This window comes from Suncus etruscus, chromosome 7 (assembly GCF_024139225.1).
Source record: "Suncus etruscus isolate mSunEtr1 chromosome 7, mSunEtr1.pri.cur, whole genome shotgun sequence".
Taxonomy (NCBI): domain Eukaryota; kingdom Metazoa; phylum Chordata; class Mammalia; order Eulipotyphla; family Soricidae; genus Suncus; species Suncus etruscus.
The window spans coordinates 30615869-30640194 of NC_064854.1; the positions used below are offsets into that span (position 1 = coordinate 30615869).

The 24326-nt window shown below is 42.3% G+C and overlaps 1 protein-coding gene across 8 annotated transcripts in view; it reads right to left on the reverse strand.

Moving 5' to 3' along the window:
• Positions 1–24326, reverse strand: part of ABI1 (abl interactor 1) — a 103780-nt gene that overhangs the window by 46775 nt on the left and 32679 nt on the right. For all 8 annotated transcript variants that reach the window (XM_049777794.1, XM_049777789.1, XM_049777793.1 and 5 more), the window contains exon 2: positions 5427–5594. In XM_049777794.1, the coding sequence (XP_049633751.1) occupies positions 5427–5594 (168 nt within the window). The remainder of the gene's footprint in view (positions 1–5426; positions 5595–24326) is intronic.

The window sequence follows — 24326 nt, forward strand, 5'->3', positions numbered from 1 at the left end:
TGTATGATTCACTAAGTAGTAATAAAAAAAATGATCAAACTTAAAACATCAAATCCAAAGCCAACAACAACAGAATCAATACCCAATCTACAACAAGCTAGACACAGAGGGGACCACTTATAATAGCAGCCCGGAGGGTAAGAGAGGGGGATAAGGAATGCATGCTGGGAACGGGGTGGAGGGAGGACAACTTTGGTAGTGGGAATACCCTGATTCAATTTCAATATGTACCTATATTATTATTACGAAAGATATGTAATCCTTGGGCCGGGCGGTGGCGCTAAAGGTAAGGTGCCTGCCTTGCCTGCGCTAGCCTTGGACGGACCGCAGTTCGATCCCCTGGTGTCCCATATGGTCCCCCAAGCCAGGAGCAACTTCTGAGCACATAGCCAGGAGTAACCCCTGAGCATTACCGGGTGTGGCCCAAAAACCAAAAAAAAAAAAGATATGTAATCCACTTTGGTCAAAAAAAAAATTGGGGCCGGAGAGAGAGCATGGAGGTAGGGTGTTTGCCTCGCATGCAGAAGGACAGTGGTTCAAATCCTGGCATCCCATATGGTCCCCCAAGCCTGCCAGGAGCGATTTCTGACCATAGAGCCAGGAGTAACCCCTGAGTACTGCCGGGTGTGACCCAAAAAACAAAACAAAACAAAAACTAAATAAAATAAACATTATTATTATAGGGGCCGGAGAGATAGCATGGAGGTAAGGCATTTGCCTCTCATGCAGAAGGTCATCGGTTTGAATCCCAGCGTCCCATATGGTCCCCCGTGCTTGCTAAGAGCAACTTCTGAGCATGGAGCCAGGAGTAACTCCTGAGCAACTGCCGGGTGAGACCCAAAAACCAAAAAAAAAAAAAAAAAAAAAAAAAACATTATTATTATAATAAGAAAAAAATGCCAGTTAAGAGATTTAAGGTTTTTTCCTCTCTAGTCATTCATTTTCAAACCTTTGTTGTTCTATTCAAACTCAAGTCAACTCTTGCTGAGAATCTCAATATATGAAGAAATGTCAAGGTGGTGTTTTAAAATTTTACCAACTAGATCACATGTGTTGCTTGGGTACATGGTGTCCCAGAACATGTTGCACACATCTCCCCTCTTGAGATGCAAACTTTTATCCTTTCAGACTTTCATTCTGGGATGTTTAACGGGCTCTCTCTACCTTTGGAGAAGCCTGTGGTCTCTTGAGTGTATTACTCTCTTATCCTCCCCTCCTCTACTCAGAACTTCCAAATAAAACCTGTTTTTACTTAAAAAAAAAAATTCTAAGAGTAGAGTCAACATCAGGCAACTGGTGAAATGAGAAAGCAATATATTTATTTATTTATTTATTTATTTATTTATTTATTTATTTATTTATTTATGGGGTTTTGGGGGTAATACCAAGCAGTGCTCAGGGGTTACTCCTGGCTCTACGCTCAGAAATCGCTCCTAGCAGGCTCAGGGGACCACATGGGATGCCGGGATTCGAACCACCGTCCTTCTGCATGCAAGGCAAACATCCTACCTCCATGCTATCGTACCGGCCCCACGAGAAAGCAATATTACAAAAAATATGTAGTGGATTATATTAGTCAAACATCCAAACCCAAATTGACAAAAATTATCCAATTAGAAAATTCAAATAAGAATCTTAAGAGAGCTCAGTAGTCCTAGGTGGACTCAGTCTCCAGACTGACTTCCCAGTCTAAAGGCCAGCACCTCAACTACACTCAACTTCCTCCAGCATATAAATGACCCAGCTCCATGACTAATCTCCAAGAGATACCAACCTACTGAATCATCTCAGTTCCACAGGAAAGAACAAAGAAGGGAGGGAGGGAAAGAGTAGATGAAATAACATTTATGTACACATTAAGTACAAAGAACTGTGAAGGATAGGGGAACATATATAATGGAATAAGTAAATTCCCATGTAAGTGGGAGAAATACCCCTAAATATAAAAGGGTAAGAGGGAGGAAGTTACCAAAAGTTGAAAGAGAAAGTCACACAGAGATGGTGACCTTAAAGGGAATCGACTTGCCTTAGGAAAACAACCCAGACAAGAAAATAGGAAAATATTCTGGGCTTAGATGTTCACATTGCTTCTAATCTGCCTGTGTCCCATACCAGCTTCATTCAAACTGAAGTCAAACTGAAGTCAAAAGTCAGAGATGTCATCCACTGACCTTAATCAATATAGGTATGCCTCTCAGATCAAAAATCAGGGGGATTGGGGCCGGAGAGATAGCGTGGAGGTGGGGCGTTTGCCTTGCATGCAGAAGGACAGAGGTTCGAATCTCAGCATCCCATATGGTCCCCTGAGCCTGCCAGGAGCAATTTCTGAGTGCAAAGCCAGGAGTAAACCCCTGAGCACTGCCAGGTGTGACCCCCCCAAAAAAAAAATCAGGGGGATTAAGGGCAGAAGATAATACATGCCTTGCATGCAGCTGACCTGGTTCAATCTCTGGCATCCCATCTGGTCCCCCAAGCACTAGGCAGGAATAATTCCTGAGTGCAGAGTTAAGAGTTAACCCTGAATTCAACATGTGTGAAAGGGAAAGGGAAAGGGAAAGGGAGGGAGGGAAGGAGGGAGGGAGGGAAGGAGGGAGGGAAGGAGGGAGGGAGGGAAGGAGGGAGGGAGGGAAGGAGGGAGGGAGGGAGGGAGGCAGGGAAGGAGGGAGGGAGGGACTATACAAACATCCAGAGCCAATTAAAAAAAAGCAATAAGGGGGGCCGGAGAGATAGCATGGAGGAAAGGCGTTTGCCTTTCATGCAGAAGAACTGTGGTTCAAACCCCAGCATCCCATATGGTCCACTGAGCCTGCCAGGAGCTATTTCTGAGCATAGAGCCAGGAGGAACCCCTGAGCACTGCCAGGTGTGACCCAAAAACCAAAAAAACAAAAACAAAGATAAAAAGGCAATAAGTTCCTTTATTTTAATAATTGCCTTTAATATCAATTACCTGATCTCACTGATCAAAACTATCTGGATGGATCAGAAACTAAACCCAGCCTTGTGTGACTTACAAGAGCTCTCATTTTAACTGTCATAATAAAAACAAAATCAAAATAAAAGTCTTGGAGGGGTTGGAGAGATAGCATGGAGGTAAGGCATTTGCCTTGCATGCAGAAGGACAGGGTTAGAATCTTCACATCCCATATGGTCCCCCAAGCCTGCCAGGCAAACACAAGTCCAAAAAAGGCTGGAATGGCCTTACTTGTAACAGTGAGACAAAACAGACTTCAATCTAAAAAAGGCACTGGAGAACAGATTAACATTTTATAATGATCAAAGGAGCTATAGACCAAGACTTAATACTCATTTAATACACACTAAAGGAACATCAAAGTATGTAAAACAGCTACTAACAAGTCTGAAGAAAAATAATGACAGCAACAAAATAATACATCTTTCTACTGGCTAGTTCTAGCTATCAATTCTATAAAACTCAATAAAGAAACTGATCCTAAAATGAAAAAATCGTAGATGAGATGGGATTAAAAGACATTTAGAGAGCTCTCCAGACTCCCGTTTAGTACACATTCTTCTTCAATCCTCATAGACCATTCTAGAGGACAAAGCTTTATGCTAATATACAAAACAAGTTTCCAAAACTCAAGAAGAGGGGCCGGAGAGATAGCATGGAGGTAAGGCGTTTGCCTTTCATGCAGAAGGTCATCGGTTCGAATCCCGGCGTCCCATATGGTCCCCCGTGCCTGCCAGGAGCAATTTCTGAGCATGGAGCCAGGAGTAACCCCTGAGCACTGCCGGGTGTGACCCAAAAACCACAAAAACAAACAAACAAAAAAAAAAAAACTCAAGAAGAGATATCATATCTTTATTATTCCTCTCATAAGAATCATAATGCTTTAAAACTAGAAAACCACAAACTGAGGAAAACCAAACACTTGGAATTTTAGCATCATTACTGAAGTAACATGCTAATCAATGCACAGTAATTTCTTACATTCTTGCACATTTTTTTCTTTTTGATTTTAGGCCATACCCAACAGTGGTCAGAGGCCATATGTGGTACCACAGATTGCAACTAGATCAGTTGCAAGCAAGTACCTTAACCCTTGTACTATCTCTCCAGCCCCATCTTATATGTAAACAATGAAGGAAATAAAAAGAAGTCTTTTTAAATCCCATTTATAATCATGTCCCAAAAACTCAAATATCTAGGTACTGACTTCACAATGAAAGTGAAAGATCTGGGGCTGGAGAGATAGCATGGAGGTAAAGCGTTTGCCTTTCATGCAAGAGGTCATCGGTTCGAATCCCAGCGTCCCATATGGTCCCCTGTGCCTGCCAGGAGCAATTTCTGAGCATGGAGCCAGGAGTAACCCCTGAGCACTGCCGGGTGTGACCCAAAAAAAAAAAAAAAACCACAAAAAAAAAAAAAAAAAAGTGAAAGATCTAAGTACAACAAGTAAGGCACATGCCTTGCATACAGCCAACCAAGTTTGATCCCCAGCATCAGAATGGTCCCTCAAGAACCCTGCCAGGAATAACCAACCCACTGCTCAGTATGGCCCAAAACCTAAAGAGAAAAAAGGTAAGAAAAGGAAAGACCTATTTATTGCAAACTATAAATCACTTATGAAAAGACATAAAAGACACTAGAAAACAGGACCATTTCTGGTTCATGAATTGGAAATATCAACATCATTAAAATGACCGTCTTACTCAAAGTAACTTACATGTGCAATGCAATTCTCATCAAAATTCCCATGGCATTACTTCAGAAACATAAACAAACTTCTAAAATTTATATGGAAGAGCTAGCTAGATAGTTTAAAACACTAGAGTGAATACTTTGTATCCAGGAGGCCTAGGTTTTGTCCAAAGCACCAAGAAGTCCCCAAGTACTGACAGGAGCTACTCCTAAACATAGAGTACAGATTAGTCTGTAAAAACCACAATATGGGGAACACAAATTAAAAAAAAATTTCATACTAAACCATAAAATACATAGAATAACAAAGAATTCCTGCAAAGTAACAAAGAGAAGCATTGTGCTCCCAGACTTTAAACTATATGATAAAGCTATAGTAATCAAAACTATAAGGAATGGCCAACAAAAATTCTTAACAAAGAAACAGAATAGACAATCCAGAGATAAACCCTCAAATGCATAGAGTTATTTTATAATAAAAGGGCTACGTACAGTAGTAGAAAAAGCAAAGTCTCTTCAACAAATGGTGTTGAGGGGCCAAAGTGATAGTTCAAAAGTTAGGACACTTGCCTTAACAACCCAGCACTCCATTTGTTCCCTCAAACCCACCAAGAGTAATCCCTGAGTGTAGAGCCAACAAAAGCCCTAAGCAACACCACCATATGGCCCATAAACAAAACAAATAAGCAACAAACAAATGGTGCTGGGATCAAACCCCTACCTTGAGCTGTACAAAAATGTTGATCAAAAAGAGGCTGTTACCTGAGAGATATGATTGATGGAAGACTCCATTCTCCTAAGCTGAGATGCTTGGATGTCCAGTAATTGGAGTACATTGTTGGCCAGTGCATTTATTTGATATGCAACACTAGCTAGCGATTGGGTTGTATAGGCTTTGGTCTCTTCTAAAGCTTTCCTCTTGTCTGTAGCCTGAAATAAGAACAACAAACATTTATTTAGGTTAACATTCATTACATGTATCTTTTATAAAAAAGTTTTAGTGATATAAGGGCCCAGAGAGATAGCACAGCAGCGTTTGCCTTGCAAGCAGCCGATCCAGGACCAAAGGTGCTTGGTTCGAATCCCGGTGTCCCATATGGTCCCCCGTGCCTGCCAGGAGCTATTTCTGAGCAGACAGCCAGGAGTAAACCCCTGAGCACTGCCGGGTGTGGCCCAAAAACCAAAAAAAAAAAAGTTTTAGTGATATAATAGAGGCATCCAAATGCATCAAATACACGAGACCAATCTGATGACAGAACAAAATTTAACAGTTCTAAATTGCCTGACTCAATCACCTAATGATTTAATCATTTTATTAACCTCTTTAGTATCTTACTGTCACAGCTCCAAGCTCTCTACCAACTCTCAGCATTTAAGTAAACACATCTGTTTCCCTGCCATCCATTTTGTGAAGTTAAGTGATCTTACAGGTGCCCTGAACTGAGCTAGTCCCTCCGTCATGCAGATGCTACGGATCAGAGTTCCTCAAACCTTTTAGACCTGAAAAAAAATAGACAATTCTGTGAACCAGCTAACAGCTAGAACAGTATGCTGCATTTTATTAACTTCAGTATTATAAAATTACAAATTTCTTTTTTTGTTTTTTGTTTGTTTGTTTGTTTGTTTATTTTTTTTTGGTTTTTGGATCATACCCAGCAGCGCTCAGGGGTTACTCCCGGCTCTATGCTCAGAAATCGCTCCTGGCAGGCTCAGGGGACCATATGGGATGCTGGGGTTGGAACCACCATCCTTCTGTATGCAAGGCAAACGCCCTACCTCTCTTCAGCCCCATAAAATTACAATTTTAAGCTAGTACAACAGTTGCTACTGCTGCTGCTGGGCCACTGGCTATAAATTTCTGCAGACCATCAGAAAATTTCTAAGGACTATAGGTTGAAGAACAACCTCATGGTTGCATGCAATTTAAGTTTTTAGGAGAGCAGAGCAACAGTAGAGCGGGTAGGGAGTTTGCCTTGCATGTGGCAGTTCTGGGTTCAATCTCCAACACCCCATATGGTCCCAAGAACTCAGCCAGGATAATTTCAGAGTTTACAGCCAAGCCAGAAGTGACCCCTGATAATCACTGATTGTGAACCAAAGACTAAAATAATTTGTAAAAATAAATAATTTTAATAATCTACAAAATAATATGTAAAAATAAGCAAATGAGTCTAATATCCAATTAGTGGCATCATAAGAGAACTATTATTATTATTATTATTATTATTATTATTATTATTATTATTATTATTTTGGTTTTTTGGGCCACACCCGGCAGTGCTCAGGGGTTACTCCTGGCTGTCTGCTCAGAAATAGCTCCTGGCAGGCACAGGGGACCATATGGGACACCGGGATTCGAACCAAGCACCTTTGGTCCTGGATCGGCTGCTTGCAAGGCAAACACCGCTGTGCTATCTCTCCGGGCCCGAGAACTATTATTAGTGTGTGTGTGTGTGTGTGTGTGTGTGTGTGTGTGTGTGTGTGTGTGTGTGTGTGTGTGTGTGTGTGTGTGTGTGTGTGTGTGTGTGTGTGTGTGTGTGTGGTTTTGGGGTCACACCCGGCAGTGCTCATGGGTTACTCCTGGCTCCATGCTCAGAAATTGCTCCTGGCAGGCACGGGGGACTATATGAGACACCAGGATTCAAACCAATGACCTTCTGCATGAAAGGCAAACGTCTTCCCTCCATGCTATCTCCCCAGCCCCAAAGCAACTTCAAAATACTGCTGACCTGGGGGCTGGAGCGATAGCACATCGGTAGGACGTTTGCTTTGCACATGGCTAACCCGGGAAGGATCCAGGTTTGATCTCTGGCATCCCATATGGTCCCCTGAGCCTGCTAGAGGTGATCTCTAAGTGCAGAGCCAGGAAACCCCTGAGTGTCACTGGGTGTGGCCCAAACACCAAATAAATAAGTTTAGATTTTAAAAAATACAGTTAACTTAATTATGCTATTTTTGGTTTTATTGTTGGTCCATAACAGGCAGTGTTCAAGGTTTACTCATGGTTCTGCAATCAGGGATCACTCCTGGAGGGGCTCAGGAAACCATATGAGGTGCCAGAGATCCAACCTGGGACAGCTGTATGCAAGACCAAGTGCCATGTCTGCTGTTCTATCTCTCAAGCCTGATCTTCAGCACTTTTCTATAAATTTACTTATTGTTATTAATGAGGCAACATGGTTTATAATTGTGTTAACATTTATGCTTTTGGCAAACAAAGTTACTATACCTCTACCACCAACAAAATACACAAAACTCTGCACAACTACCCTATGTCACTTCCATTTTTCCCCCATACTCCCCGACCTTGGCAACCTCTGATCTTTTGTCAAACTCCAAGTTCACTTTAGGGGCCAGAGATGTGACTCAGTGGTAGAGCACCTGCTGTATTCAATGCCTGGCACAGCTCCACATGCTAAGTGTAATGTCAGTAGCAATGCTGGGCATCCCCACACCACATACATTTCATCTCTAGTTACCGCAAACAAGTGTGCAACCCTCAGACATTGCAATGACAACAAAAAGAAAAGGGAAGGAGAAAAACCAAAGAGGAAGATGAGTGTTCAGAAGTGCTAAACTCAAAATAAAGAGCATACCGAAGAACTCTATAGGAAATTCCTTTAAAAATTAAAATTAAATATAAAACTGCTCACCTTCTTTTTCACTTAACCAACTGTGGGCAGCAAACTTTACTCAGACAGTTGCCTTGTAGAAATTCCCACAATCTGGATTTGTGTGACTGTTTCCTTATGGTTAAGTTCAAGTTAAATAGTGTAGCAAGAAATAAAATGTAGATGATGCTGTGAGCTTCCCACTGCAGGCAAGCCATACAGATTTTAAAGCAACATTCCACAATCTTTTCCGTGATTTCTTTCCAAACTGTTGAAACCAATTTTACACATTTTTGAGTACTGTCTTAATCTTACAAGGGTCAAAAAACAGTTAAAGACAAAATACAGAACTCTATTCTTTTCTTGAAGAGTCTTTAAGTGGTTTGTTGATAGGCTACAGCAATCCAGTTAGTTTACTTTAACTGGGAAAAACAAGTTCACACAAAGGCAAACTGGCAAGTGCTGCTTGGCTTACAACAGGGGTCTCAATTGTGGCCCTCCGTACAACATTTTGTGGCCCGCGGCCGGCCTTCAAATATCGTAGTATTCGCGATTATTCGCTTACCGAATAATCGCAACAAAAATCGCATTTAAAAAATCGCATTAGGGGCCGGAGAGATAGCATGGAGGGTAAGGCGTTTGTCTTTCATGCAGAAGGTCATTGGTTCGAATCCCGGCGTCCCATATGGTCCCCCGAGCCTGCCAGGAGCGATTTCTGAGCATGAAGCCAGGAGTAACCCCTGGGCGCTGCCGGGTGTGACCCAAAAACCAAAAAAAAAAAAAAAAAAAAAAAAAAAAATCGCATTAAACATTTGCATACCCCGAGCAGTTCCGTTCCATGTATGCAAATGTTTAATGCGATTTTTTGCGATTTTTTTCTTACTAATGTGATTTTTTTTTTTTTTTTTTTTGGTTTTTGGGCCACACCCGGCGATGCTCAGGGGTTACTCCTGGCTGTCTGCTCAGAAATAGCTCCTGGCAGGCACGGGGGACCATATGGGACACCGGGATTCGAACCAACCACCTTTGGTCCTGGATCGGCTGCTTGCAAGGCAAACGCCACTGTGCTATCTCTCCGGGCCCACTAATGTGATTTTTTATTGCGAATATTCGGTAAGCGAAATCCCTTATGCGGCCCTGCCTCACCCCGACTTTGCCTCCTGCGGTCCCCAGGTAAATTGAGTTTGAAACCCCTGGCTTACAGCTTTCTAAGGTCAACAAGAATTGCAAAATATATTCCAACTTTAGAAATGTTAAAATGTGAACAGCAAGGAGGAAGTTTCTTAGAATTGACCAAATATAATACAGAGGCTTGAGAGAGTACAATGGTGCATCTGACCCATTCTCACCAGCATCTGGTTCCCTCACCACTACCAAGAATCATTCCTGAATACAAAGCCAGGAGTAAGCCCTGAGCATTGCTAGGTGTGATCCCCAAGCACACAAACAACAGTATAGTTGATTTAAAATAAGAGAACTTTCCAGAAGGAATCCAAAAAAATAACCAGTGGGATATATAAGACAATAGAAAATAAAGAGTCAGGGTTGGAGCGATAGCACAGCGGGTAGGGCATTTGTCTTGCACATGGCCAACCTGGGTTCAATTCCCTGCATCCCATATGGTCCTCAAGCCTGGCAGGAGTAATTTCTGAGGTCAGAGCCTGAAGTAACCCCTGAGTGTTGCCAGATGTAGCCCAAAAACAAACAAACAAAAAAAAAAAAAAAACTAAAAGGCTGTTTATTACAAGCAATGAAAATTAAGGGGAATATTTCCTACCTTTTGTGTCATACTTATTTGATGAGTAGAAATGAGAAAATGACATATTCTTTCTTTTTTGTATTGAAAAGCTAATACAAAACTATCTAGGGGCCAAAGATAGTAAAGCAACAAGGTGCTCATCTTACATGCAGTGGATCTGGGTTCACCCCCGGCATCACATATGGTGCCTCGAGTACCACTAGGACTGATTTCTCAGCAGAGAGGCAGGACTAAGACATGAGCATGATCAGGTGTGCCCCCAGGGGGAAAAAAATCAACAATCAATAGCTAGTATACTTAAGATTTCAATTTCAGTCACAATGTAGAATGTTTTTAAATCCCTACAATCCAATCTTGCCAGAACATTTCCAACAACCTAATGTAATGAAACTGAAATTATAAATTTTTCCATAATTATACAAACCAAATCCTTTACTGTCTTTTACAAGTCCTTTACAAGACTTTTACATATACTTTTTCCCCAAGTTTTTCCTCTTGGTTTTATTTTTTTGTTTGTTTGGTTTGTTTTTGGGGGCCACAGCCAGCAGCGCTCAGGGGTTACTCCTGGCTCTGCACTCTGAAATCACTCCTGGCACTTTGATGGACCAGATGGGATGCTGGGGATAGAACCCAGGCCTGTCTCAAGTGGACCATGTGCAAGGCAAATGCCCTACAGCTGTTTTATTACTCTGGCCTTCCCCTTAATTTTAAAAGCTGCATTAGATGTTCACATTGGGCCAGCTCCATAAACTCACTGCTTTCTTTAAAAAGATGTAAACCAAGTCATGAAAAATCAGCCACAAAGCAGAAAGTTCCTCCTCTTGAGAGAAGGTGGGCCAAGCCCTACCACACCACACCCACATCCTGCTGAAGCCAATCCTGCTGCAACCAACACCCAGAAATATCACTTTACCTATGGCCCCTTTTCACCCTCTATGATTCTCTTTGAGATACCAATCAGACCAAACTTCAGTTATGTCGATATTTGGGCTGCTATCACCAGGGCTTCCTTGGAGCAAGTGCAGCACCCTACCCCCCAACCTCCTGCATCCTCCTTCCAGGAGGCCTAGCATCTGAGAACACACTCCACAAAAGCCACAGTACCGGTAATAGAGCTTTGAATTCCTGGGACAACCTCATCTGCTTGATGCTGTTATCCCTATAAGAACACATCAATTAACAGAATGAATAGCTAATAACAAGAGCTTACTGAAACTTCCACCACTGTATTAAAGACTTCATTGGAGACACAATAATTTTCAAAAATTAGCTTGCCACTGTATTTTTTTTTTTTTTGGTTTTTGGACCACCCTCAGTGATGCTCAAGGGTTATTCCTGGCTAAGCGCCCAGAAATTGCTCCTGGCTCGGGAGACCATATGGGATGGCATGGTCCATCCTAGGCTAGCTTGGGCAAGGCCTTACTACTTGTGCCATTGCTCTGGCCCCTTTTCTTTTCTATTTTTTTTGGGGGGGGTGTCACACCCGGCAGCACTCAGGGGTTACTCCTGGCTTTGCACTCAGAAATTGTTCCTGGCAGGCTCGGGGGACTATATGGGATGCCGGGGTTCGAACCACCATCCTTCTGCGTGCAAGGCAAACGCCTTACCTCCATGCTATCTCTCCGACCCCTTCTTTTCTATTTTTTAAAAATTCTTCTCTTCCTGGGCCCGGAGAGATAGCACAGCGGTGTTTGCCTTGCAAGCAGTCAATCCAGGACCAAAGGTGGTTGGTTCGAATCCCGGTGTCCCATATGGTCCCCTGTGCCTGCCAGGAGCTATTTCTGAGCAGACAGCCAGGAGTAACCCCTGAGCACCGCCGGGTGTGACCCAAAAACCAAAAACCAAAGACCAAAAAAAAAAAAAATTCTTCTCTTCCTTCTTTTTTTATATTTATTTCTATTCTTTTGTAAATAACTTTGCTCCCACATTTCCCACACTGAAAAAATGTATTATGGTTAATTCTGTCAATAAGGGATGTGTTTTCTTTAAATAAAGTAAAAAATGTTAATTTGACTTAATATTAAAAACCCAGTTTTAAAAAAACAACATATAAACAACAAAATTAGTTACATGTTTTAAGTATCAGTGAGAGAATATATTTTTTTACTCCAAAACACTCACTTCCTTTCTCTAATTCCTTCCATGTTCATCACTTCTATTAGCAGCCCTGTCTTGGGTTGTTAGAATTTTCTTCTGACTCACATAGGGGTGAGTCAATCCAAGAGCCACTTAAGAAACAAGGTCACTCAATCTAACTGTAATTCTGTGACTTACATAAAATGTATATCTGTTCTTCATTCATTTTCCTAAGGCACAGTTCCCTAAAATCTTAGAATTGAGAATCATAAAGGTCTTTATTACCTTTAAAAGGACCTCAGGAGTTGCAAAAGAACTGACCATAAAATGAGACAAAATTTTTTTGTTTTTTTGGGTCACACTCGGCAGTGCTCAGCGGTTACTGCTGGATCTATGTTCAGAAATCATCCCTGGCAGGTTTGGGGGACCATATGAGATGCTGGCAATAAAACCTCGGTTGGCCGGATATAAGGCAAATCCTACCCACTGTGCTATCACTCCGGCCTGGAGAGCAGAAACTTTCAATTCCACTCCCAGACCTTAAAGAAGGAGAAAGGAACTAATAAAGGCTACCCAAGTCCCAACAGTTCATAAAGTTATCAAAAATCACATCTCTGGGGGCCAGAGCAATAGCACAACGGTAAGGTGTTTGCCTTGCACATGGCCACAAGACAGGACAGACCCCAGTTCAAATCCTGGCATCCCATATGATCCCCGAGCCTGCCAAGAGAGACTTCTGAGCCCAGACTTAAGAGTAACCCCTGAGCCCTCCCAAGTGTCACGCGCGCGCATACACACACACACACACACACACACACACACACACACACACACACACTCACTCACTCACTCACTCACTCACTCACATCTGTTATGAAGTCTATGTTTGAAACTCAGTTGGTGAACTGACACAAATACTGAGAGACTACTGTGCCTACAGAGGTCATGAAAATTAAGTCCTACCTTTGTTGCATCTCTTCCAACTTGGCTGTTCCTAAATAATATCCTTTATAATCAATTGACGATCTCATGAGTAAGTGAGTCTCGAGTTCTATGAGATTCTCTAGTGAATTAATTGAAACTGCAGGTTTGCGGGAATCTCTGATTTATAGCTAGTCAAAACACAGATAATAGCCCTAGTATATGATTAGCCTGGAGGGAACAGGATGGTGCAAGGGAGGGCAGGGAAAGTGTTATATTCCTGAATTTTTTGTTGTTGTTGTTTTGGGTCACACCCAGCAGTGCTCAGGGGTTCCTCCTGCTCCACACTCAGAAATCGCTCATGGCAGGCTCGGGAACCATATGGGATGCCAGGATTTGAACCACGGACCTTCTGAATGCAAGGCAAACGCCTTACCTCCATGCTATCTCTCTGGCCCCGTATTCCCGATTCTTTTACCTATAGAATCTGATGCTATATTTGGAAAACAGTGTCAGATTTGGGTGGAATTCTCAGTCATCCTGATATCCAAGAATAGTGTGTGGATGTGGGGAAACCCACATACACTTTCACGCTGAAAATAGGTTCAGAAACTCATTCACTTACAGCAATATTTCACTTTGCCTATATAGTATTCAGCTATACAGGTATAGTGTTCATGGTATAGGGTTTAGCTTCTAGCTAAATATAACCAATGCAGCAGTACAGTTAAAACAGCTTTCTTAGGGGCCGGAGAGAAAGCACAGCAGTAGGGCGTTTGTTTGCCTTGCATGCAGCTGATTCAGGATGGAAGATATTTCGAATTCCAGCATCCCATATTCCCCTGTGCCTGCCAGGAACAATTTCTGAGTGCAGAGCCAAAAGTAATCCCAGAGTGCTGCTGGATGAGACCCAAAAACCAAACAAACAAACAAACAAAAAACCTAACTTGGGCCCAGAGAGATAGCACAGCGGTGTTTGCCTTGCAAGCAGCTGATCCAGGACCAAAGGTGGTTGGTTTGAATCCTGGGGTCCCATATGGTCCCCTGTGCCTGCCAGGAGCTATTTCTGAGCAGACTGCCAGGAGTAACCCCTGAGCAGCGCCAAGTGTGGCCCAAAAAACAAAAAAAAAAAAAAAGGGGGGTGGGGGGAGGGCCGGAGAGAGAGCATGGAGATAAGGCATTTGCCTTTCATACAAGGTCATCGGTTTGAATCCCAGTGTCCCATATGGTCCCCCGTGCCTGCCAGGAGCAATTTCTGAGCCTGGAGCAAGGAATAACCCCTGAGCCCCTGAGCACTGCCGGGTGTGACCCAAAAACCACACACACACCAAAAAAAAAAAAAAAAAAAAACCCTAACTTTCTCTTTTGTTTTTTTGGTTTTTTTTTTGTTTTTCGGTTTTGGGGCCACAACCCGCGGTGCTCAGGGGTTACTCCTGGCTATCTGCTCAGAAATAGCTCCTGGTAGCGCGGGGATCACATGGGACGCCGGGATTAGAACCAACTACCTTAGGTCCTGGGTCAGCTGCCTGCAAGGCAAACGCCGCTGTGCTATCTCTCCGGCCCCAAAAGCCTAACTTTCTTAGGTGTCAGACCAATAGTACATTGGGTTAAGGCACTTGCCTTACACATGGCAGGCCTAGGTTCTGAACTCTTGCATTCCGTGTTGTCCCCGATGCTCACCAGGTGACCCCAAATCAACAAAACAAAAGGTAAAAGTAAAAACCGCAGAAGTATGCAGAAAGAAAGCAAAAACTGTGCCAGGGAGGTAATTTAAAGAGTTAGGACAATCTTGGCTTGCCCCTACATAGTGAGGACCAGGAGCTCCAGGCCTCCCCAACTGAAATCACTGGTAGCCCCTGAGCACCACTGTGTGTGACCCTATATCCTGTCAGTCACCAAGAAATTTTAATAAGCAAGAGCAAAAATTTTGCTAGTGTATCATTAGGAATTCATTCTCTTTCCACCCACCCCTCAATTCTCTGTTCTGTGAATTTTTTTAATTTGCATTTGACCAGTTCTTTTTTTTATTTTATTTTATTTTATTTAAACACCTTGATTACATACATGATTGTGTTTGGGTTTCAGTCATGTAAAGAACACCACCCATCACCAGTGCAACATTCCTATCACCAATGTCCCAAATCTCCCTCCTCCCCACTCGACCCCCGCCTGTACTCTAAACAGGCTCTCCATCAAAATGTAGTTATTTCTCTAACTAAACTCATCTGTGAATTTTACAAAGAACCACCAAGAAACTTTGGTGTCTGATTCAGAGACTAGGCCAGGAGTCCTTAAACTTTTTAAATAGGGGGCCAGTTCACCATTCCTAAGACCATTGGACAGCCAGACTATAGTCTAAAAAAATAATCTGACCAATAGTGGACCATGGGCCATAGTCTGAGAGGACCTCTGCCTGAGACTGAGAGGACCTGAGAGACAGAAAAAAGGAGGGGAGTTGGAGAGTGCAGTGTATGTTCCACAGATGTGCACTGCAGCCTAAGACAAGTTGGCTGCTAAGCAGGACAAGCAGTGGCAGCAAAAATAACCGGAGGGCCGGATAAATGTCCTTGGCAGGCCACAGGCTATAGTTTGAGGACCCCTGACTAGGCCATATCTTAGAGTACATTACTCCAGCACTGCAAAGAGTTCCTACCAGGTAGTGCATAATGTCTTTAATGGAACATTCCTCAATTCAGCTGCTTAGGGTAAATAGGAAAATGGTAAGATCATGAAGTTAAACATAAACCCTATGGCATATTACACGTGTAAAATTAAATTTCCTGGTCAGAGCAATGTCTATCATACATAATTAAGTCACAGAGTTTTGGCAGAAACACTGAGAATACAAATCCATACCCACAGAATGAAGTGCTTTTTGCCGCTATGGACCAATGCAGGTCACTTGTCACTAAATACTGGCTGGTCTCTAGAGTAAAAGAAGCTCCCAAATTTCTTTGTACTGTACTAAGCCTCCTTTATGGGGGTGAGGGAGGAGATTTAGCCCCTTCTGTAAATTTATCTTCTCCAATCAGGCAAACAGTGCTACCAAAAGTGCACTGGAGGCTACTTCCACTCTCTGGATTGTTCCTGCAGCCACAGAAGGGGTTGGGGGTTCAGGGTTAGAGTGGATTGTTTTCATCCACTACAGAAACACTACTCTAGAGAATTACTGTATCAGGGAATCAATGTTGGTTCTCTGCTACTGATAAAGTGGTCATTCAGTAGCAGTGATAACCAAGATTGGTTTTAGTTTTCATGTTGCTGGGGAGGTATAAACTCTATGACTACTGCGGTAGTATCTTTCTCATGAAACCATTAGGAAAGGCTAGAGATGTAGATGGGGAAAGAGGTAAAATGCAAAGGTAAGAGTTTGTCTGAAGGATCTTGAGCACAGTGGGAAGTGCACCTGCCTTGAATGCAGCCTATCTGGGTTCAAACCTCGGCATCTGATATGGTCCCCCAAGTACCACCAGAAGTGATTCCTGCCAGGTGTGGCCCAAAACCAAACAAACAAAAGTCTGTAAGATATGCTCCTCTTAGAGTGCTCTTTGTAAAAGCTTTTGTGATGCACGCAAATATTACTCTGTTCATTCAGAAATCTATCTGAAAGCTATCCAAACTTTCTATTATACTCCTTACAAAGTCATAATAAATTATGTAAACTATTAGCTATTGCCATAAATCTGACTGGATCTACATTCCTCTTTCTAGGAAAAATGAACAATCTAATCAATGTATGTGTCGGTCAAAGTTCTATCCATTAGGGGAATTAGGTGGCTACATGGTCCCAGATACTTATCCATAAAGTACATTAGCATATGGGGCCAAAGTGATAGTATTGTAGGTAGGGTACCTGCCTTGTTTTTGTTTTTTTTGTTTTTGGGCCACACCCGGCGGTGCTCAGGGGTTACTCCTGACTGTCTGCTCAGAAATAGCTCCTGGCAGGCACGGGGGACCATATGGGACACCGGGATTCGAACCAACCACCTTTGGTCCTGGATCGGCTGCTTGCAAGGCAAAGGCCGCTGTGCTATCTGTCCGGGCCCGGTACCTGCTTTGAACAGTCTACCAAAGGTTTCAATCACTAACACCCATGCAATCCCGAGCCATCCAGAAGTAATATGCTGAGTACAGAGCTATCATGTAAACTCATCGACCCAGTTCTACAGATCCTGGAGGTCCTGAAGTGTGCAGTCGTTTATACAACAATGCAACACCTCCTAATTCTTCAATATGGACACCTTGTGGGAGCACACCAAATTAAATAAGAAAGTACCATAGAGGCCAACTGAGCTCAATAAACAAAAAACAACACAAAAGGCTCAACTAGCAACAAACAGCTTAGTTAACCCCTCGGACAGTGACTTAATGACCCTGCTATGAGATAGCAATTTCACTAGTTTTCTCTTAGTGAAGTGTTTTTTGAGAATTCCATTAGCCATTTAGTTGTAAGAAGCAATACAAGGGGCCGGGAAGGTGGCGCTAGAGGTAACGTGTCTGCCTTGCAAGCGCTAGCGTAGGGTGGACCTCGGTTCAATTCCCCGTCCCATGTGGTCCCCCCAAGCCAGGGGCGATTTCTGAGCGCACAGCCTGAGCGTCAAACGGGTGTGGCCCAAAAACCAAAAAAGAAAAAAAGAAGCAATACAAAATAATTGTGTGCTTCCTGGGCAGCAGGCTCAGGGATAAGAGGGAAACTAGACAAAGGTGGAGGGAAGGTCACACTGGTAGTAGGATTGGTGCTAGAACACTAAATGTCCAACAACTGTATTATGAATGACTTTGTAAAGCAGTGTTTAAAGTAACTAGAACAAAAAATAATTAAAAAAAAGGAATTCTGTTGTTTATCCTCTGTACCATGCACAATATCTTAATGACATGAAGATTGTTTGTTGACTTAATCATAATGGAGGGGAATCAGTATTATTTACTGCATACAGTGTGATCCAATTTTGTTTGGTATAATTAACAATCATACAAATTAACATACAAGATAAGATACCTCACCCTTCACAGTTTATGAATAATTTGTGTTTTCATCCTGATCCTAATGTGATGTTTCCAAATATGTTTTACTAACCATGTAACATTTCTGAGGGCAAGAATGATAGCACAGCAGGGAGAAATCTTCCCTTGCATGCAGCTGACATGAATTCAATCCCTGGCACAATTTGTGGTCCGGAGCACAGCCAGGAGTGATCCATAAGCAAAGAGTCTAAAGTAAGCCCTGAGCACTACCAGGTATGCCTTTTTAAAAAAAAATTTTTTTTTTTTTGGTTTTTGGTTTTTGGGCCACACCCGGCGGTGCTCAGGGGTTACTCCTGGCTGTCTGCTCAGAAATAGCTCCTGGCAGGCACGGGGGACCATATGGGACACCGGGATTCGAACCAACCACCTTTGGTCCTGGATCTGCTGCTTGCAAGGCAAATGCCGCTGTGCTATCTCTCCGGGCCTGCCTTTTTAAAAATTTGAACTTTTTTTTAAGAGGCCAGAGCAATAGCATAGTGGGTAGGGCATTTGCCTTGAACACAGTCGACCCAGAATCGATTCCCAGCATCCTATATAGTCCCCCCAACTCCATGCCTTCCAGGAGTACTTTCTGAATGCAGAGTCAGGAGTAACCTTCTTTGAGCACTGCTGGGTGTCCCCTAAATCCCCCAAAAAGACAACAAAAAAATTTAACATTTTGACTGCAACCATCTTGCAAATACCAGAATGCTAATAACAGTATCTCATTATGACAGACCAAGAATGAAGGATCACTCGAAAGAGCTCAAATCCTTGATGACAATGAGTTAAAGAATTAACCAACTTCAGAGCAAGCCTACCGTGGAGCTTCTTTTTAAATAAAATAACAAATGTTTCTTATTATTTAAGCCTGAGTTTAGTTTCGTTACTGAGCGCCTAATCCATCCTAAATGAGTTAACTTCTACATGAGGAAGAGGGGTGGCTAAATTAGAAAAAGCGGGTCTTGGGCCCGGAGAGATAGCACAGCGGCATTTGCCTTGCAGTCGATCCAGGAACAAAGGTGGTTGGTTTGAATCACGGTGTCCCATAGGGTCCCCCGTGCCTGCCAGGAGCTATTTCTGAGCAGACAGCCAGGAGTAACCCCTGAGCACGCCGGGTGTGGCTCAAAAACCAAAAACCAAAAACCAAAAAAAAAAAAAAAAAAACCCGAAAACAAACAAACAAACAAACAAAAAAAAAACGGGTCTTAGTTGAACTAGAAAGTATTAAGTTATACTAACATTTCTAGTCATAAAGACAAAAGCTCTATTGCAATAACTACCAAACCATCAAAACTATTTTTTAAATTAGTCCATCATTTTTATTGCTGATTATGTTACTATCGAACTGTTTCTGAGGAACGATCAAGTTTACTCTCCCACAAGAAATTTGTATTTTACTCCGTATCAATCCAAAAAATTCTAATGGCCCTTTAGGAATTTGAACTTCACCTAATCCAAAGCCAACTACAACAGAATGATACCCAATCTACACCAAGCTAGACACAGAAGGGACCACTTATATTAGCAGCCCAGGGGGGCAAAGGAGGGGTGATATGGGATGCATGCTGGGAACAGGGGAGGAGGAAGGAGGGAATGACCCTGATTCAATGTCACTATGTACCTAAAATACTACTGTGAATAATTTGTAATCCACTTTGGTCAAAATAAAAATTATTAATAAAAAAAAGAAAGAATTTGAACTTCATCTGAAGCTAACAGGAAATCAAAAAACCATGACGTTTTGGGCTTTAGAAAGATCACATCCGGGACAAGACCAATAGTACAGTGGGTAGGAAGTTGCCTTTATGTCGGTGACTTTGGTTCAATTCCTAGCATCCCATATGGTTCCCTGAGTCCCATAAGGAATGATCCCTAAGTACAGAGCCAGGAGTAAGCCCTGAACACTGCCAAGTGTGGCCCCATTCAGCTCCTTAAGGAGGGTCTAGGTGGGGCTCTGAACTTCAGGCCTCCCAGCTTCTTGAAACAGTCACTGGTAATCGCTTTCCAGTCTATACTTTCAAATCGCGCGGGGGCACTAGCAAAATGTAGCACCAGATACATTAATAGTACTATCATTGAATTATGTTTTTATGTATGCAGAATATCCATTTTGTACTCTGCTCTTTCGCATACCCCTACAAAAGATCATTTTTCTCTAACTCTCTTAACCCCTATCATCATTACTCCTCATTTACCCTTTTTAACTTAAGTACTTTAGAGTCCTAAGTCACAGACCAAAGTGGTGCCCTGGAGTTAACACCCACCCAAGTATTCCAAAAGGCATAGAAAGGACACGTATGTCTTTTCAACATTTTATGTGTGTTTTTTTGACGGCTATAACTTTTGCTGAATATTCTCTTATACAGTGACGATTCCCCCCCCCCTTTTTTTTTTATCTTCTCTTTGTGAACTGGTCAATATGGAATTTGGTGTGAAAGAATCCCTCAGTTTAATGCTTATGTTTGAACCAAGTCATGGGTATATTTGGACGTGTTCTTACGCCCCCATATACCCTCATAACGCCACATGGCTTTATTTCTTGTTTGCATAGGCACACTAAAACGGGAAAATACTATACATACAAATAAGTTCTTATCTAATAGAGATGGGAACACACAAATCTTGTAGTGCAATGGGACCTTACACCCTGAACATTGACATAAAGACCTGGCACAGGCCTCAGAAGAATGGGCATTCTCCATTCACCCCTGATCTAGAGAAGACATCTACAAAACATCCAAGGTTGTCTATAACATCACCTGAAGGCAATCCTGTACCAGGGAAGACCCTACCGATGCTCTGACATCGACCTACTCAAGAGACTTCCCTTAACACTGAGAAGACTTAACAACAACAATGACCTGCTTACTGGACAGGGCTTGCTGTATTGCCCCTTAATTGTGAGGTGAAACTAGAGGATACTCCACACTAGCCTGACTTCAATGTAGGATGTGCAGATTCCAGGATCTTCAATACAGAAACCTGATGCCAATAGGTCTGCGTGAAAAATAAAACTGTATTGGCACTACAGACAATGACTTGGATTGAATAAACTAGTTTGCCTGGAGCCTAGAGTTGGTCTTATGCCAGGAAACTTCAGGGGTAGGGGTCTCCTTTCCATGTCCCTCATATTTTGGTGGGCCTATGCAAACAATATTTGCCACTCTAACAGTTTTTACTGTGCCCTTTTGACTAACCCTTAAAAAAAAAAACTCTTAAACTTTTGATGTTAACTTAAACTTAAATATGTATGCGCATGAAAATATAAAAAAATACTATGCCGGGCCCAGAGAGATAGCACAGCAGTGTTTGCCTTGCAAGCAGCCGATCCAGAACCTAAGGTGGTTGGTTAGAATCCCGGTGTCCCATATGGTCCCCCATGCCTGCCAGGAGCTATTTCTGAGCAGACAGCCAGGAGTAACCCCTGAGCACTGCTGGGTGTGACCCAAAAACCATAAAAAAAGGAAAAAAGAAAGAGGAAAGAGGTAAGAACTTGGGGGGGGGGGTTGGTATCAAACCTGGCAGCACTCAGGGGTTACTCCTGGCTCTACACTCAGAAATCGCTCCTGGCAGGCTGGGGGGGGGGGGGGGAACCATACATCCTTCTGCATGCAAGGTAAACGCCCTATCTCCATGCTATCTCTTTTTATTTTGGAGGGGGAGCACACCCAACTATGCTTGAAAATCACTCCTACCACTGCATAGGGAATTATGTGATGCTCGATATCAAACCCAGGGCTTTCAAATGCAAAGCCCTTTGAGCCCTTTCCTTATAAACTGCTGAGAATGCTTTGAATTATGAAACTAATGCTCCGTATAGTGATTCTATAAATGAAACAGAAAGATCAAGCACTTCACACTTTTCTACATTATTTGTATTTCACATCATTTATACCTAAATAGATATGGTTTTGCTAAGAAATTCAAGAAACGTAACACATCACTTTACAAACTTCTAGGTAAGGTGGCAGTTAATATTCTCATAATCAGTACTTTTTTGGGGAGGATCATATCTGGCAGCGCTCAAGGGTTACTCCTGGCTCTATGCTCAGAAATCACTCCTGGTAGGCTAGGGAGATCCTATGGAATGGCGGGACTCGAACCACTGTCCTTCTGCATGCAAGGCAAACGCCTTACCTCCTGCTATCTGTCCAGCCCCGTCATAATCAGTACCTTAACTAATTTGACAAAAACAAAGTACTCTTAAAATAATTTTTTGGGTCCCTTGGTGGAGCTTGAAGGTACCCTAGGCCTTCCCCCACTATCCATGCGGCTCCTTAGGGAGGGTCTGGGTGGGGCTCTGAACTTCTGGTCTCCCAGCTTCTTGAAGGATCTCTCCTTCCTGGGAGCCGGGAGTCTAGCAGGAGGAGGTTTGGCTGGCACTGGTAATCTCTGTCCAGTCTACATTTTCAAAATCGCGCGGGGGCTATCACAAGAAACATTAATGGTACTCTCACAAGAAACATTAATCATACTCTCACAAGAAACATTAATCGTACTCTCACAAGTAACATTAATAGTACTCTCACAAGAAACATTAATAGTACTATCATTGAATTATGTTTTTATGTATGCAGAATGTCCATTTTGTACTCTGCCCTTTTGCATACCCCTTCATAAGTTCATATTTCTCTTTAACTTCTTTAACTCCTATCATCATTACTCCTTTTTTACCCTTTCTAACTTAAGTACTGTTGAGTCCTAAGTCACACACCAAAGTGGTGCCCTAGAGTTAACACCCACCCAACTATTTTAAAAGGCATAAAAAGGACACATATCTTTTCAACATTTTATGGGTGTTTTCTTTGACGGCTATAACTTTTGCTAAATACTTTCTTATACAGTGATGATTCCCCCCCCCCCCATGTTTTTTATCTTCTCTTTGTGAACTGCTCAATATGGAATTTGGTGTGAAAGAATCCCTCAGTTTAATACTTATGTTTGAACCAAGTCATGGGTCTTGTTGGAAATGTTCTTATGCCCCCATATATCTGATAGCACCACGTGGCTTTATATCTTGTTTGCGTAGGCACACTAACATGGGAAAATACTATACATACCAATAAGTTCTTATCTAATAGAAATGGGAACACACAAATCTTGTAGTGCAATGAGACCTTACACCCTGAACATTGACATAAAGACCTGGCACAGGCCTCAGAAGAATGGGCATTCTCCATTTACCCCTTGATCTACAGAAGACATTTACAAAACATCCAAGGTTGTATATAACATCACCCGAAGGCATTCCTGTACCAGGGATGACCCTACAGCTGCTCTGACATTGATCTACTCAAAAGAGACACCCCTTAACACTGAGAAGACAACAAGAACAATGAACCTGCTTACTGGACAGGGCTTGCTGTATTGCCCCTTTATGGTGAGGTTTGTCTATAACATCACCTGGAAGCAATCCTCTACCACGGAAGACCCTACCACTGCTCAGACATCGTCCTGCTCAAAAGAGACTTCCCTTAACACTGAGAAGACTTAACAACAACAACCTGCTTACAGGACAGGGCTTCCTGCATTGCCCTTTCATGGTGAGGTGAAACGAGAAGGCACTCCACATCATGACTTCAATGTAGGACATGCAGATTCCAGAATCTTTAATACAGAAACATGAGACCAACAACAGAGACTGTGTTATAAGTGTGTTGGAGCTACGGACAATGTCTTGGAGCGAACGATAACTTTCCTGAGGCCTAGAGCTGGTCTTATGCCAGGAAACTTCAGGGGTAGGATCTCTTTGTATTTAGGCCAAGGTTATTCCTTTCCATGCCTCTCATATTTTGGTGGGCCTATGCAAACAACAATTGCCACTCTAACACCGTTTTTACTGTGCTCCTTTGACTCTAATCCTTAAAACGCACCCACTTAAAATTTGAGGTTAACTTAAGCTAATATGCATGTACATGGAAATGTAAAAAATACTATGCCTTTAACGTTTAAGGAGTTACGTAAGTTTGATGGCTTTAGATTGCCTTGTGTGCTGTTAAGAAATATTATAATGTGCTACAATCTGGGGACTTGAGGGACAAAGTAATTGCACATGGATTCTGTTTTATTTATCTTAACTTTCTTTGGTGAAAGTTCAAAGTTTCAAGATATCAGCAAGGGGACTTCTGATAATTATGTTATGGGTGATTGTCCTTCCACTGTAACTTTACCTTATCCTCTTTCTTTGCATCTTTTGTTCTCATAATTCAAAATAAAAAAATTATTAAAAAATAATAATAATAATAATTTTTAATCCTATAAGTACTTTTTTATTTATTTATTTATTTT